The 17,080-nt window shown below is 43.1% G+C and overlaps 1 protein-coding gene across 4 annotated transcripts in view; it reads left to right on the top strand.

Annotated features, from left to right (window-relative positions):
• The first annotated feature begins 457 nt into the window (after window positions 1-457).
• DIAPH2 (diaphanous related formin 2) overlaps window positions 458-17,080 on the top strand; it is a 784,751-nt gene continuing 768,128 nt past the window's right edge. For 3 of the 4 annotated variants that reach the window (XM_072125632.1, XM_072125631.1, XM_072125630.1), the window contains exon 1: window positions 458-1,128. In XM_072125632.1, coding sequence (XP_071981733.1) covers window positions 1,003-1,128 — 126 coding nt within the window. In that variant the 5' untranslated portion in view covers window positions 458-1,002. Of the gene's footprint in view, window positions 1,129-2,528; window positions 2,614-17,080 lie in introns of those variants that run through there. The other variant, XM_072125633.1, reaches the window with a different exon arrangement.

Raw genomic sequence — 17,080 nt, 5'->3', positions numbered from 1 at the left:
TTTTATTGCGCAAATCCGGAAAAACTTTTAAAACTTCGATTTTTAACGGATTGCTAAAAAACGGACCAAAAACGGTTTCAAAACGCCATGTGTGGCATCACCCTAAGCAGTCCGTCAAAAAGTGCATGCGTTTTTGACCAGCTTCAATTAAGATAATTGGTCAAAACTGTCAAAAATGCACGTGTTTTTAACGGACTGCTTAAAAACAGCCCAAAAACGGGTTAAAAACGCCACGTGTGCCACCACCCTAAAAAGATATAATAGCAGCACAGGAGGAGATTTATTATCAAGTTTCGGAGGTAAAACTGTTCTAGTTGCCCATGGAAACCAATCAGGGCTCAGCTTTCATTTTATAAACAGCTGTGGGAAAATGAAAGCTGAGCTGTGATTGGTTGTCATGGACACTACAGTGTCATGCACTAAGCATTCATGCAGCTTCGCCTTTAAGAAGCAGGAAAGGGTTAACAGGCAGCTGTAACAGAAGCAAAGCTGTGAATCCTTCCCCTTGTTACAATGTATCAAGTAATAACAAACAATAGACAATGAGAAGGGGACAATGAGCAGATGCTGGGCCGCCCGGTGCTGGACACATGTGGATCCAGCGTGTGGACCCGATAGGCCCTTGATTGTTTCAGCCTGAGGTTCATTTCCTGGTTGGGAGGGAGTGAGAGGAGAGAGAAATCCTTTCTGTGTCGCCTTAAAGGGAGACGAGCTTAAAGAGAGAGGAGGGAAAAATAGCAAAAAAGGCTTTGGGGCATGGGAAGAGCCGGGGCTGGAGTGAGCTGAGGGATCGGAGCGTGGAGCCAGGGCCCAGGGGGGCACAGGGGGCACCGACATTTAAAGGAGCCGCTGGGCTACAGTGTACAGAAAGGAGGGACCCAGAGAATTAATAAAGACATAATAGCTGCTGTCTGTCACATCAACAGCCCCGTCACCCACCCACCCAGCTCCAGCCTGGCATTGGGTGGCACCGATTTACCAAGATAAGAAAGAAGGGCAATAATGGAGAACCAACAAGCAGCTGCCGGGGGCGACGACTCTCCGGGGAAGAACTCTGAGCTCGGAGGCGGCAGGAATCCGAAGAGAAAACCCAATGATCAAGACGACAGCAAGAACAAACCAAAGCTGGTGAGTAGACGTGCGACTGTGGGCAGTGCCCCTGCTCTGAGTCCCCATCTATCTGCCCCTCCATCTCCTCGTCCTGGGTGATGCTGGGAGAGGGAGGAGATGTCTGCCCAACCATAGAGAGGAGGGGGGTCTCCTGCTGGAGGATGAGAGTCACATCCCCGCTCCAGCACCTGTAACACCTCCATGTCTGACTGTCACATCAGGGCCTCATCACATAGGAGGCGTCTGTGCAGCACACACGTGTGTCACATGTTACATGTCACTGAATGGAAGTGTGTTCATACTCATTCATCCACTGCAGGAGTCGCACATCTGTGTAGTCATTGTATTCTACTGCACTTCTATATTATAGGTTATAGTATTATAATTTAATATTATTATATTAATATTTAATATTCTATTGTTATTTAATATTATTTAATATTTTTATTTAATATTATTATATTATTATTTGATATTGTATTGTTATTTAATGTTATTACTTAATATTTTTATTATTTATTATTATTATTATTTAATATTTTTTATTGTTATTTATTATTATTTTATATTGTTATTATTTATTAATATTATTATTATTATTTAATTTTTATTTTTCCCTATGTGCTTCAAAATATATGCAAAATATATCTTCTTTATGGCCGGCGGCTCGTTTTTGGGCCGTTTTTAAGCAGACCGTTGAAAAAAAAACGCATGCGTTTTTTGAAAATGCATCCGTTTTTGACCGGTTTTACCAATTATCTTAATTAAAACGGGTCAAAAACGCAAGCGTTTTTAATGGACAGCTTAAAAATGGCCCAATAACGGGTTCAAAGTGCCACGTGCGCTGCTGGCCTACATCAGGATTCCAACCCGCCAAACGCAGGGTGACATGCAAAACGCACCAAGAACTGACCAAACACAGACCGAAACTTTGGAGTATTTTGCTCAGTGCTCTCCTATGTGTCCTCCAAGTTGTAAAAGTAGATTTTTTTTTTAAATTTAAAGTATGAAACATTGTAACTTATGTGTTAAATATCAGAATGGGAATTGAAACCCACAGCTGCTTTCTCCCATAAACAGCCCCACACCTGAGCACAGGATGTGTGTGGTATTGCATCTCGGCTCCATGCATCTCTGTCTAGCTGAGCTGCAATACCAGCACAGACCAGGGTCAGTTGTGGCGCTGTTTTTGGGAGATGTTTTACTAATCTTAGACGACCTTCATCTGAGTTTTTGGGTCACAATGCCAGCCCTGGATCTGATTCTGATGGGTCCAGGATGGATAATCCATATGAATGTAGTGCAGGCCTGGGAGCCGCAGATAATCACCTGTGGGGGGGAGGCTGCACCACCTGCTGCACCGCTCCCCGCGCCTCTAGGGTTCTCCAGAATGAACTCTCTGGGGTCCAGGTCTGATGTTCTGTGCCAGAGATTCCCAGTGCAGTCGCCTGGAGGAGATTACTGGTATCAGACGGGCGAGGGAAAGCACCAGCCCCCAAAATGGTGAGTGCCCCCCAATATATGATCTGCTGCTCAGCGCTTTATTATAGTATAGCAAGGACCAGAGCCAAAAATGATGCAGCACAGAGTATTACAGGAGAGGAGTAAGTAGATGCTATATGAGTGACTATACATAGTGTAAGCAGTAGTCTCAGCAGCACAGAGTATTACAGGAGAGGAGTAAGTAGATGATATATGAGTTACTATGCATAGTGTAAGCAGTAGTCTCAGCAGCACAGAGTATTACAGGAGAGGAGTAAGTAGATGCTATATGAGTGACTATACATAGTGTAAGCAGCAGTCTCAGCAGCACAGAGTATTACAGGAGAGGAGTAAGTAGATGCTATATGAGTGACTATACATAGTGTAAGCAGTAGTCTCAGCAGCACAGAGTATTACAGGAGAGGAGTAAGTAGATGCTATATGAGTGACTATACATAGTGTAAGCAGCAGTCTCAGCAGCACAGAGTATTACAGGAGAGGAGTAAGTAGATGCTATATGAGTGACTATACATAGTGTAAGCAGTAGTCTCAGCAGCACAGAGTATTACAGGAGAGGAGTAAGTAGATGCTATATGAGTTACTATACATAGTGTAAGCAGTAGTCTCAGCAGCACAGAGTATTACAGGAGAGGAGTTTACTGATGATATATGAGTTCATATACAATGGGTAAGCAGTAGTCTCAGCAGCACAGAGTATTTCAGCAGAGGGGTAAGTAGATGCTATATGAGTGACTATACATAGTGTAAGCAGCAGTCTCAGCAGCACAGAGTATTACAGGAGAGGAGTAAGTAGATGCTATATGAGTGACTATACATAGTGTAAGCGGCAGTCTCAGCAGCACAGAGTATTACAGGAGAGGAGTAAGTAGATGCTATATGAGTGACTATACATAGTGTAAGCAGCAGTCTCAGCAGCACAGAGTATTACAGGAGAGGAGTAAGTAGATGCTATATGAGTTACTATACATAGTGTAAGCAGTAGTCTCAGCAGCACAGAGTATTACAGGAGAGGAGTAAGTAGATGCTATATGAGTGACTATACATAGTGTAAGCAGTAGTCTCAGCAGCACAGAGTATTACAGGAAAGGAGTAAGTAGATGCTATATGAGTTACTATACATAGTGTAAGCAGCAGTCTCAGCAGCACAGAGTATTACAGGAGAGGAGTAAGTAGATGCTATATGAGTTACTATACATAGTGTAAGCAGCAGTCTCAGCAGCACAGAGTATTACAGGAGAGGAGTAAGTAGATGCTATATGAGTGACTAAAATAGTGTTAGCAGTAGTCTCAGCAGCACAGAGTATTACAGGAGAGGAGTAAGTAGATGCTATATGAGTTACTATACATAGTGTAAGCAGTAGTCTCAGCAGCACAGAGTATTACAGGAGAGGAGTAAGTAGATGCTATATGAGTGACTAAAATAGTGTTAGCAGTAGTCTCAGCAGCACAGAGTATTACAGGAGAGGAGTAAGTAGATGCTATATGAGTTACTATACATAGTGTAAGCAGCAGTCTCAGCAGCACAGAGTATTTCAGCAGAGGAGTAAGTAGATGCTATATGAGTGACTATACATAGTGTAAGCAGCAGTGTCAGCAGCACAGAGTATTACAGGAGAGGAGTAAGTAGATGCTATATGAGTGACTAAAATAGTGTTAGCAGTAGTCTCAGCAGCACAGAGTATTACAGGAGAGGAGTAAGTAGATGCTATATGAGTGACTATACATAGTGTAAGCAGCAGTCTCAGCAGCACAGAGTATTACAGGAGAGGAGTAAGTAGATGCTATATGAGTTACTATACATAGTGTAAGCAGCAGTGTCAGCAGCACAGAGTATTACAGGAGAGGAGTAAGTAGATGCTATATGAGTGACTATACATAGTGTAAGCAGTAGTCTCAGCAGCACAGAGTATTACAGGAGAGGAGTAAGTAGATGCCATATGAGTTACTATACATAGTGTAAGCAGTAGTCTCAGCAGCACAGAGTATTACAGGAGAGGAGTAAGTAGATGATATATGAGTTACTATGCATAGTGTAAGCAGTAGTCTCAGCAGCACAGAGTATTACAGGAGAGGAGTAAGTAGATGCTATATGAGTTACTATACATAGTGTAAGCAGTAGTCTCAGCAGCACAGAGTATTACAGGAGAGGAGTAAGTAGATGCTATATGAGTGACTATACATAGTGTAAGCAGCAGTCTCAGCAGCACAGAGTATTACAGGAGAGGAGTAAGTAGATGCTATATGAGTTACTATACATAGTGTAAGCAATAGTCTCAGCAGCACAGAGTATTACAGGAGAGGAGTAAGTAGATGCTATATGAGTTACTATACATAGTGTAAGCAGCAGTCTCAGCAGCACAGAGTATTACAGGAGAGGAGTAAGTAGATGCTATATGAGTGACTATACATAGTGTAAGCAGTAGTCTCTGCAGCACAGAGTATTACAGGAGAGGAGTAAGTAGATGATATATGAGTTACTATACATAGTGTAAGCAGCAGTCTCAGCAGCACAGAGTATTACAGGAGAGGAGTAAGTAGATGCTATATGAGTTACTATACATAGTGTAAGCAGCAGTCTCAGCAGCACAGAGTATTTCAGGAGAGGAGTAAGTAGATGCTATATGAGTGACTATACATAGTGTAAGCAGAAGTCTCAGCAGCACAGAGTATTACAGGAGAGGAGTAAGTAGATGCTATATGAGTGACTATACATAGTGTAAGCAGCAGTCTCAGCAGCACAGAGTATTACAGGAGAGGAGTAAGTAGATGCTATAGGAGTGACTATACATAGTGTAAGCAGTAGTCTCAGCAGCACAGAGTATTACAGGAGAGCAGTAAGTAGATGCTATATGAGTGACTATACATAGTGTAAGCAGTAGTCTCAGCAGCACAGAGTATTACAGGAGAGGAGTAAGTAGATGCTATATGAGTGACTATACATAGTGTAAGCAGTAGTCTCAGCAGCACAGAGTATTACAGGAGAGGAGTAAGTAGATGCTATATGAGTTACTATACATAGTGTAAGCAGCAGTCTCAGCAGCACAGAGTATTACAGGAGAGGAGTAAGTAGATGCTATATGAGTGACTATACATAGTGTAAGCAGCAGTCTCAGCAGCACAGAGTATTACAGGAGAGGAGTAAGTAGATGCTATAGGAGTGACTATACATAGTGTAAGCAGTAGTCTCAGCAGCACAGAGTATTACAGGAGAGGAGTAAGTAGATGCTATATGAGTGACTATACATAGTGTAAGCAGTAGTCTCAGCAGCACAGAGTATTACAGGAGAGGAGTAAGTAGATGCTATATGAGTTACTATACATAGTGTAAGCAGCAGTCTCAGCAGCACAGAGTATTACAGGAGAGGAGTAAGTAGATGCTATATGAGTGACTATACATAGTGTAAGCAGCAGTCTCAGCAGCACAGAGTATTACAGGAGAGGAGTAAGTAGATGCTATATGAGTTACTATACATAGTGTAAGCAGTAGTCTCAGCAGCACAGAGTATTACAGGAGAGGAGTAAGTAGATGCTATATGAGTGACTATACATAGTGTAAGCAGCAGTCTCAGCAGCACAGAGTATTACAGAAGAGGAGTAAGTAGATGCTATATGAGTGACTATACATAGTGTAAGCAGCAGTCTCAGCAGCACAGAGTATTACAGGAGAGGAGTAAGTAGATGCTATATGAGTGACTATACATAGTGTAAGCAGTAGTCTCTGCAGCACAGAGTATTACAGGAGAGGAGTAAGTAGATGATATATGAGTTACTATACATAGTGTAAGCAGTAGTCTCAGCAGCACAGAGTATTTCAGGAGAGGAGTAAGTAGATGCTATATGAGTGACTATACATAGTGTAAGCAGCAGTGTCAGCAGCACAGAGTATTACAGGAGAGGAGTAAGTAGATGCTATATGAGTGACTATACATAGTGTAAGCAGCAGTCTCAGCAGCACAGAGTATTACAGGAGAGGAGTAAGTAGATGCTATAGGAGTGACTATACATAGTGTAAGCAGTAGTCTCAGCAGCACAGAGTATTACAGGAGAGCAGTAAGTAGATGCTATATGAGTGACTATACATAGTGTAAGCAGTAGTCTCAGCAGCACAGAGTATTACAGGAGAGGAGTAAGTAGATGCTATATGAGTTACTATACATAGTGTAAGCAGCAGTCTCAGCAGCACAGAGTATTACAGGAGAGGAGTAAGTAGATGCTATATGAGTGACTATACATAGTGTAAGCAGTAGTCTCAGCAGCACAGAGTATTACAGGAGAGGAGTAAGTAGATGCTATATGAGTGACTATACATAGTGTAAGCAGCAGTCTCAGCAGCACAGAGTATTACAGGAGAGGAGTAAGTAGATGCTATAGGAGTGACTATACATAGTGTAAGCAGTAGTCTCAGCAGCACAGAGTATTACAGGAGAGCAGTAAGTAGATGCTATATGAGTGACTATACATAGTGTAAGCAGTAGTCTCAGCAGCACAGAGTATTACAGGAGAGGAGTAAGTAGATGCTATATGAGTGACTATACATAGTGTAAGCAGTAGTCTCAGCAGCACAGAGTATTACAGGAGAGGAGTAAGTAGATGCTATATGAGTTACTATACATAGTGTAAGCAGCAGTCTCAGCAGCACAGAGTATTACAGGAGAGGAGTAAGTAGATGCTATATGAGTGACTATACATAGTGTAAGCAGCAGTCTCAGCAGCACAGAGTATTACAGCTGAGCTTCTGCAGACCTTTTAATTTTTAATTATTGCCACATTTTGTAATTTTTAAACAAAGTAATTTTCACGCTTATGAATGATCAGCGGCGACGCGTCAGACGGGGAAGTTTCCATTGACTCTCCCGGGGGGACGGGGACTTGGGTTTTCCATTTCTAGGCAACTGGAGTCTGAGAAAAACCCAGGGGACATAAGGGAACAGCTGACAATTAACCCTTAGTTAGCCATCTATTGTGCGGCACAACTCTTAGGAGGCCGCGGTCACACATTCCGCTAGAGTTGCATTTATAAAGCGGCATAGCGCAGGGGGGTGGCCTAAAACTAAAAGTACAGAGCACAGCAGTGTGAGGTATAATTGCACATCTCTTCAGGGACACTGGCTGCAGCCTGTATGGTCACACCTGCTGACAGTTTCCCTTCAACAGCTGCTGGAGATAATAGTAAGTTTCTCTCTGACCCCATGTTTTTTATTTTGAAACGATTTTGAGTGATAATCGTGGAGCTGATTCTCCTCTACGTGATCTGTGCCGTATGTGCGAGACATCATAGCGGCCGCTCTCCAGCCTCCGACACTGAGAGGTGGTGGGATATTCTGCAGACTATTACTCCTGCCACCATTGAGGATCAGATCCGTCATATACAGGCAGTTCCCGGGTTACGTACAAGATAGGTTTCATAGGTTTGTACTTAAGTTGAATTTGAGTTTGAATTCCGTCCATTTTTAGACGTTGTCTCTCCAGACGCCGTTTTCTCGTCTTTGTATAGCATTTGCCGCTGACTGACACCAATTCTCTCATCTCTTCGTGTCCTTGTAAAATTCTCACAAACTTTTCTGGATTTTGGAAATGTTCCTGGCTGACCCGGCCCCTCTCATCCCCAGTGACCGCGCTTGTGCTGGTGAGCTGCGCCACTCACAGAGTATCACGGGGTAAAAACTGCAATAATTATGAAAAATAGGACCAAAAATAATAGACAGAGAATTGGTGGATGACACATGACAGTGATGATACATGCACAGACTGTTTTAACCCTTAATGGTCAGGCTTTGCGGAGCTGAGTTTCCAATGCGTCCTCTGATAGGTCATAACATGTAATCATACAGATGGAATCACCGTATCTAAGCTCAGCATATGTGATACCATCCTCAATGTCCCCAGTCTGATGTTCGGATACACCCTTCTGTGCTGCTATAGTGTGTGACATAGTTTTGTAGGAAGACTGTATCTAGGCTTATGCTGTGATACTAAATCAAGAGCATAACTAGGAGAAATAGGACTCCATTGAAGATTTCTGAATGGGGCACCCACACACAGTATATACACACCATAATCACTCATGTGTCACATACAGGCATATAGCATATATATAGATATAATAGCAAATGCAGACATACAGCATGTACACACCCAATAACTAGCACTGTACCCCCCCCCCCACATACATGTCACTGTCTATATACCCAGCGCTGTACCCCCCCCCACATACTGTACATGTCAATGTCTATATGGCCAGTGCTGTACCCCCCCACATACATGTCACTGTATATATAACCAGCGCTGCACCCCCCACATACATGTCACTGTCTATATAACCAGCGTTGTACCCCCCCCCCCACATACTGTACTTGTCACTGTCTGTATAACAGCACTCCACATACATGTCAATGCAGTGGCGTAACTACTAGAGACAGGGCCCCCTAGCAAGCTACTGCACGGGGCCCCCCTTCCCACCTTAAAAATATACATATTAGTATACTCACACATGCGTGTTACAATCACCTATAAACACACTCATGTGCACACACAGCATATACACACACATACAGTGCCATATGCAACATTCTCACATATAGTATATAGAGACTCCATATATTCATCAGGTCAGATGACGGGGCCCCCTGACACTGCGGGCCCCATAGCGGCCCCTATGTCACTGTCTATATAACCAGCACTGTACTGCTTTTACACGGAGCCTTTTGAGGCGCAATTAAAAGCCTCCAACCTTGATTACATGCTGAGCTAACATTGTGTTTTTATCACATTTGCTTTATGTAACATCATGTTACCTCAGCTTGTGATCATGGCGAAGCCTTTGGATTGCATTTCAAAACGCAATCCGTGTGAGCGCGGCTTCAGGTGTTGTCTTGGTCTCAAAATGTGAACAGCATGATGAGGAGGACTGTCTAAATCCTAATTCTAATTGAACCAGGAAATTTATTTGGAGGTTTGTGGATGAAACATCTGGCAGTAAAGCTTCTGGTTAGAAAACAACCAGTTGTGGATAAAGTCCTGAAACTTTGAATAGTTGCCCTTGTGCAGATTAGAGAAGGTCACAGTAAGTTGAGCTGTTCAGGTGAGAGGGCAGTCTACGTCCATCCTGAGCCAAATATCCATAAGTCTCTCTGAGTAATTTATTCACAGTCATGATTCTTCTACACAATGTAAGGAAATTATTCTGACTCTGTAACATTACAGGTTACATACAGCAATAAATGGGGGAAATTGTAACAAAGGTGGAAAACGATACGTGAAAAGCAACAATGATACATACAGCGAATAGTTTAACTCTTACAGCTGCAGAAACTAGAGAACGGCTATCAGATATTTGGATTCAGATGTTGCAGGAGCCGAAGTTACAAAAGTCGCCGTCCAACCAACTGTATCTAAACTCATCATGCTGTATCTAATCCTTCTGTGTATTGAATCAATGTGGGGGATTCATAACTGCGTCTTTGGCCCGGGCAGTGCAGAGCGCGACGTCTCTTGTCTTGCGCTGATGAATCTGTCGCAGTGTAAGACTGTTAGATCTGCTGTAGACTATGCGCCACACAAAGTTTTGGCGACCAAGACCATTTCCTTTCCCACCACGCCCCCTTTCTTGAGGCCACACCCCTTTGTTGGTCTCAAAGATTCAATAAATGTGTTGATGGTCCATTTTGGCGCAAATTACATTAGAAGTGCGGCCAAAGTGGCTTCACATATTTCCCCGTTGTATCTAGGTCTGTTCTGTTACACGGACACTTGCTTCTTGTATGGTCTTCGAGGCGGCTTTTCTAAGTGTAACTTGTGGGATACTGTGAGTGGAGTTATGGTATCCAAACATATCAAGTGTGATGCTGACCGCTGTATCTAACTCTGTGATGAATGATACACAACATAGTGCAGTATGTGGCGGTATTAGGAATGCACTGTATGGCGTCATTCTGTTGAAGATGGTTTTCTAAATGCTTTGTGGGTTTCATTAATGCAGATTTCCTCCTCCACATACGTCTTTTCCCATTCTAATGACTGTAGTCTGTGACTGCATTGTGTTTGCTGACTTCACTACTAAGTCGCTGCGCAGGAAGCCGCGGTACTTCTGTTTTTCCTGTTCAGCCGAGTTCCTTAACAGTCAAACAATGATAGAGCAGAAACGAATGTCTCCCCACTTCACTACATCCTTCCCCCTACAAAGAAAATCCTCCCATCACAGAGGAACTACTCAGCTAATGGGAGCAATTACAGCACAAAGATTCCCGCACCTATCCATCACTACAAAACCTGTACAAAGGTCATCACTGAGAGCACTATAATACTGCCCCTATGTACAGGAATATAACTACTATAATACTGCCCCCTATGTACAGGAATATAACTACTATAATACTGCCCCCTATGTACAGGAATATAACTACTATAATACTGCCCCCTATGTACAGGAATATAACTACTATAATACTGCCCCCTATGTACAGGAATATAACTACTATAATACTGCCCCCTATGTACAGGAATATAACTACTATAATACTGCCCCTATGTACAAGAATATAACTACTATAATACTGCCCCCTATGTACAAGAATATAACTACTATAATACTGCCCCCTATGTACAAGAATATAACTACTATAATACTGCCCCCTATGTACAAGAATATAACTACTATAATACTGCTCCTATGTACAAGAATATAACTACTATAATACTGCCCCCTATGTACAAGAATATAACTACTATAATACTGCCCCCTATGTACAAGAATATAACTACTATAATACTGCCCCTTTGTACAAGAATAAAACAACTATAATACTGCCCCCTATGTACAGGAATATAACTACTATAATACTGCCCCCTATGTACAAGAATATAACTACTATAATAATGCCCTCTATGTACAGGAATATAACTACTATAATACTGCCCCTATGTACAGGAATATAACTACTATAATACTGGCCCCTATGTACAAGAATATAACTACTATAATACTGCCCCCTATGCACAAGAATATAACTACTATAATACTGCCCCTATGTACAGGAATATAACTACTATAATACTGCCCCCTATGTACAAGAATATAACTACTATAATACTGCCCCTATGTACAGGAATATAACTACTATAATACTGGCCCCTATGTACAAGAATATAACTACTATAATACTGCCCCCTATGCACAAGAATATAACTACCATAATACTGCCACCTATGTACAAGAATATAACTACTATAATACTGCCCCCTATGTACAGGAATATAACTACTATAATACTGCCCCCTATGTACAAGAATATAACTACTATAATTGTAAAGAGCAAACGAAGGAAGAGGAGGTAGGGAATCCGGCAACCATACAAAAGAGTCCAGGGGTAAACGACTGATTAAAAGTATATTCCAAAAGGTTTAATTCAAAAAATTTTTTTAAAAATACCGCTTGACAGCATGCGGGAACATGGACACAGAGGCAAGCAGTAAAGAGACACAAAAACAAAATTGTGGTAGAGGTAACGCGTTTCGGACTTTGTTAGCGTCTTAGTCCTTAATCATACCTTATGATTAAGGACTAAGGACTAATCATACCTTATGATTAAGGACTAAGACGCTAACAAAGTCCGAAACGCGTTACCTCTACCACAATTTTGTTTTTGTGTCTCTTTACTGCTTGCCTCTGTGTCCATGTTCCCGCATGCTGTCAAGCGGTATTTTTTAAAAAATTTTTTGAATTAAACCTTTTGGAATATACTTTTAATCAGTCGTTTACCCCTGGACTCTTTTGTATGGTTGCCGGATTCCCTACCTCCTCTTCCTTCGTTTGCTCTTTACAATTATCACATCTCACTGTGGACTGCCGGACCAGTGAGTGGGAATACTCCGTGCACCTGGCCTGAACCAACGCCGTGAAAAGCTGCAGCTACACGAGGGTGAGTCGATACCATTACTTTTTTCTTTTTTCCCTTTCCTATAACTACTATAATACTGCTCCCTATGTACAAGAATATTACTACTATAATACTGCCCCATGTGTACAAGAATATTACTACTATAATACTGCCCCCTATGTACAAGAATATAACTACTATAATACTGCCCCCTATGTACAAGAATATAACTACTATAATACTGCCCCCTATGTACAGGGATATAACTACTATAATACTGCCCCCTATGTACAGGGATATAACTACTATAATACTGCCCCCTCTGTACAGGAATATAACTACTATAATACTGCCCCCTATGTACAAGAATATAACTACTATAATACTGCCCCCTCTGTACAGGAATATAACTGCTATACTACTACTCCCTGTGTACAAGAATATAACTACTATAATACTGCCCCCTATGTACAGGGATATAACTACTATAATACTGCCCCCTATGTACAGGGATATAACTACTATAATACTGCCCCCTATGTACAAGAATATAACTACTATAATACTGCCCCCTATGTACAGGTACAGGAATATAACTGCTATAATACTGCTCCCTGTGTACAAGAATATAACTACTATACTACTGCCCCCTATGTACAGGGATATAACTACTATAATACTGCTCCCTATGTACAGGAATATAACTACCATAATACTGCCCCTATGTACAAGAATATAACTAATATAATACTGCTCCCTATGTACAGGAATATAACTACTATAATACTGACCCCTATGTACAAGAATATATCAACTATAATACTGCTCCCTATGTACAAGAATATAACTACTATAATACTGACCCCTATGTACAAGAATATAACTACTATAATACTGCCCCCTATGTACAGGAATATAACTACTATAATACTGCCCCCTATGTACAAGAATGTAACTACTATAATACTGGCCCCTATGTACAAGAATATAACTACTATAATACTGCTCCCTATGTACAAGAATATAACTACTATAATACTGGCCCCTATGTACAAGAATATAACTACTATAATACTGGCCCCTATGTACAAGAATATAACTATTATAATACTGCTCCCTATGTACAAGAATATAACTACTATAATACTGCCCCCTATGTACAAGAATATAACTGATATAATTCTGCCCCCTATGTACAAGAATATAACTAGTATAATACTGCCCCCTATGTACAGGAATATAACTACTATAATACTGCCCCCTATGTACAAGAATATAACTACTATAATACTGCCCCCTATGTACAGGAATATAACTACTATAATACTGCCCCCTATGTACAAGAATGTAACTACTATAATACTGGCCCCTATGTACAAGAATATAACTACTATAATACTGCTCCCTATGTACAAGAATATAACTACTATAATACTGCCCCCTATGTACAAGAATATAACTAGTATAATACTGCCCCCTATGTACAGGAATATAACTACTATAATACTGCCCCCTATGTACAGGAATATAACTACTATAATACGGCCCCTATGTACAAGAATATAACTACTATAATACGGCCCCCTATGTACAAGAATATGACTACTATAATACTGTCCCCTATGTACAAGAATATAACTACTATAATACTGCCCCCTATGTACAGTAATATAACTACTATAATACTGCCCCCTATGTACAAGAATATAACTACTATAATACTGCCCCCCTATGTACAAGAATATCACTACTATAATACTCCCTCCTATATATCAGTAAAAAAAGTGATTAGTGGTCCCTGCCATTCAGTTTAGCATACCTTTTGGTATTGAAGTAAGTTTTTTTGCTAAAAATGGACATAACACCAGGTCCAAGTTGCATGATTCATCTTCTGGACCTTGCAGTGAATTCGGCTGCAACAGGGAACACGTTGTCCAAACTTCCATGACATCAGAGACTGTAAATAGCAGATTTCTCTTTGGATCGGCTCTCCGTCATGTAGGAGGAGATTGGGTTTAGTTTGAGCAATACTTGTCACTCAGGTCCTATGTGACAGAGGGGCCTTTAGACACCTATAGGCTGAAGTACACAGGAGTGTGGTCTACTATGCTGGGTAGACAGGGTTGGGGTATATGATGCAGGGGTGCACAAGGTCGGGGTATATGATGCAGGGGTGCACAAGGTCGGGGTATATGATGCTGGGGTACACAGGGTCGGGGTATATGATGCTGGGGTATGGAGGGTTGGGGTATATGATGCTGGGGTATGGAGGGTAGGGGTATATGATGCTGGGGTATGGAGGGTTGGGGTATATGATGCTGGGGTATGGAGGGTAGGGGTATATGATGCTGGGGTATGGAGGGTTGGGGTATATGATGCTGGGGTACGCAGGGTTGGGGTATATGATGCTGGGGTATGGAGGGTTGGGGTATATGATGCTGGGGTACGCAGGGTTGGGGTATATGATGCTGGGGTATGGAGGGTTGGGGTATATGATGCTGGGGTATGGAGGGTTGGGGTATATGATGCTGGGGTACACAGGGTTGGGGTATGTGATGCTGGGGTATGGAGGGTTGGGGTATATGATGCTGGGGTACGCAGGGTTGGGGTATATGATGCTGGGGTACGCAGGGTTGGGGTATATGATGCTGGGGTACGCAGGGTTGGGGTATATGATGCTGGGATATGCAGGGTTGGGGTATATGATGCTGGGGTACGCAGGGTTGGGGTATATGATGCTGGGGTACGCAGGGTTGGGGTATATGATGCTGGGGTATGGAGGGTTGGGGTATGTGATGCTGGGATACGCAGGGTTGGGGTATATGATGCTGGGGTATGGAGGGTTGGGGTATATGATGCTGGGGTACACAGGGTCGGGGTATATGATGCTGGGGTATGGAGGGTAGGGGTATATGATGCTGGGGTATGGAGGGTTGGGGTATATGATGCTGGGGTATGGAGGGTAGGGGTATATGATGCTGGGGTATGGAGGGTTGGGGTATATGATGCTGGGGTATGGAGGGTTGGGGTATATGATGCTGGGGTACACAGGGTTGGGGTATGTGATGCTGGGGTATGGAGGGTTGGGGTATATGATGCTGTGGTACGCAGGGTTGGGGTATATGATGCTGGGGTACGCAGGGTTGGGGTATATGATGCTGGGGTACGCAGGGTTGGGGTATATGATGCTGGGATATGCAGGGTTGGGGTATATGATGCTGGGGTACGCAGGGTTGGGGTATATGATGCTGGGGTACGCAGGGTTGGGGTATATGATGCTGGGGTATGGAGGGTTGGGGTATGTGATGCTGGGATACGCAGGGTTGGGGTATATGATGCTGGGGTATGGAGGGTTGGGGTATATGATGCTGGGGTACACAGGGTCGGGGTATATGATGCTGGGGTATGGAGGGTTGGGGTATATGATGCTGGGGTATGGAGGGTTGGGGTACATGATGCTGGGATATGCAGGGTTGGGGTATATGATGCTGGGGTATGGAGGGTTGGGGTATATGATGCTGGGATATGCAGGGTTGGGGTATATGATGCTGGGGTATGGAGGGTTGGGGTATATGATGCTGGGATATGCAGGGTTGGGGTATATGATGCTGGGGTATGGAGGGTTGGGGTATATGATGCTGGGGTATGGAGGGTTGGGGTATATGATGCTGGGATATGCAGGGTTGGGGTATATGATGCTGGGGTATGGAGGGTTGGGGTATATGATGCTGGGGTATGGAGGGTTGGGGTATATGATGCTGGGATACGCAGGGTTGGGGTATATGATGCTGGGATACGCAGGGTTGGGGTATATGATGCTGGGATACGCAGGGTTGGGGTATATGATGCTGGGGTATGGAGGGTTGGGGTATATGATGCTGGGGTATGGAGGGTTGGGGTATGTGATGCTGGGGTATGGAGGGTTGGGGTATATGATGCTGGGGTACGCAGGGTTGGGGTATATGATGCTGGGGTATGGAGGGTTGGGGTATGTGATGCTCGGGTATGGAGGGTTGGGGTATATGATGCTGGGGTACGCAGGGTTGGGGTATATGATGCTGGGGTATGGAGGGTTGAGGTATGTGATGCTGGGGTATGGAGGGTTGGGGTATATGATGCTGGGGTACGCAGGGTTGGGGTATATGATGCTGGGGTACGCAGGGTTGGGGTATATGATGCTGGGGTACGCAGGGTTGGGGTATATGATGCTGGGGTATGGAGGGTTGAGGTATGTGATGCTCGGGTATGGAGGGTTGGGGTATATGATGCTGGGGTACGCAGGGTTGGGGTATATGATGCTGGGGTATGGAGGGTTGGGGTATGTGATGCTGGGGTATGGAGGGTTGGGGTATATGATGCTGGGGTATGGAGGGTTGAGGTATGTGATGCTGGGATACGCAGGGTTGGGGTATATGATGCTGGGATACGCAGGGTTGGGGTATATGATGCTGGGATACGCAGGGTTGGGGTACATGATGCTGGGATATGCAGGGTTGGGGTATATGATGCTGGGATACGCAGGGTTGGGGTATGTGATGCTGGGATACGCAGGGATTTGATACATGGGGCTCTTGGACTCTTGGTTGCTAACA

This window comes from Engystomops pustulosus, chromosome 9, assembly GCF_040894005.1.
Source record: "Engystomops pustulosus chromosome 9, aEngPut4.maternal, whole genome shotgun sequence".
NCBI classification, from domain to species: Eukaryota; Metazoa; Chordata; class Amphibia; order Anura; family Leptodactylidae; genus Engystomops; species Engystomops pustulosus.
The sequence above is the reverse complement of the archived record's forward strand: the minus strand, read 5'-3'. Positions and strand labels throughout refer to the sequence as shown.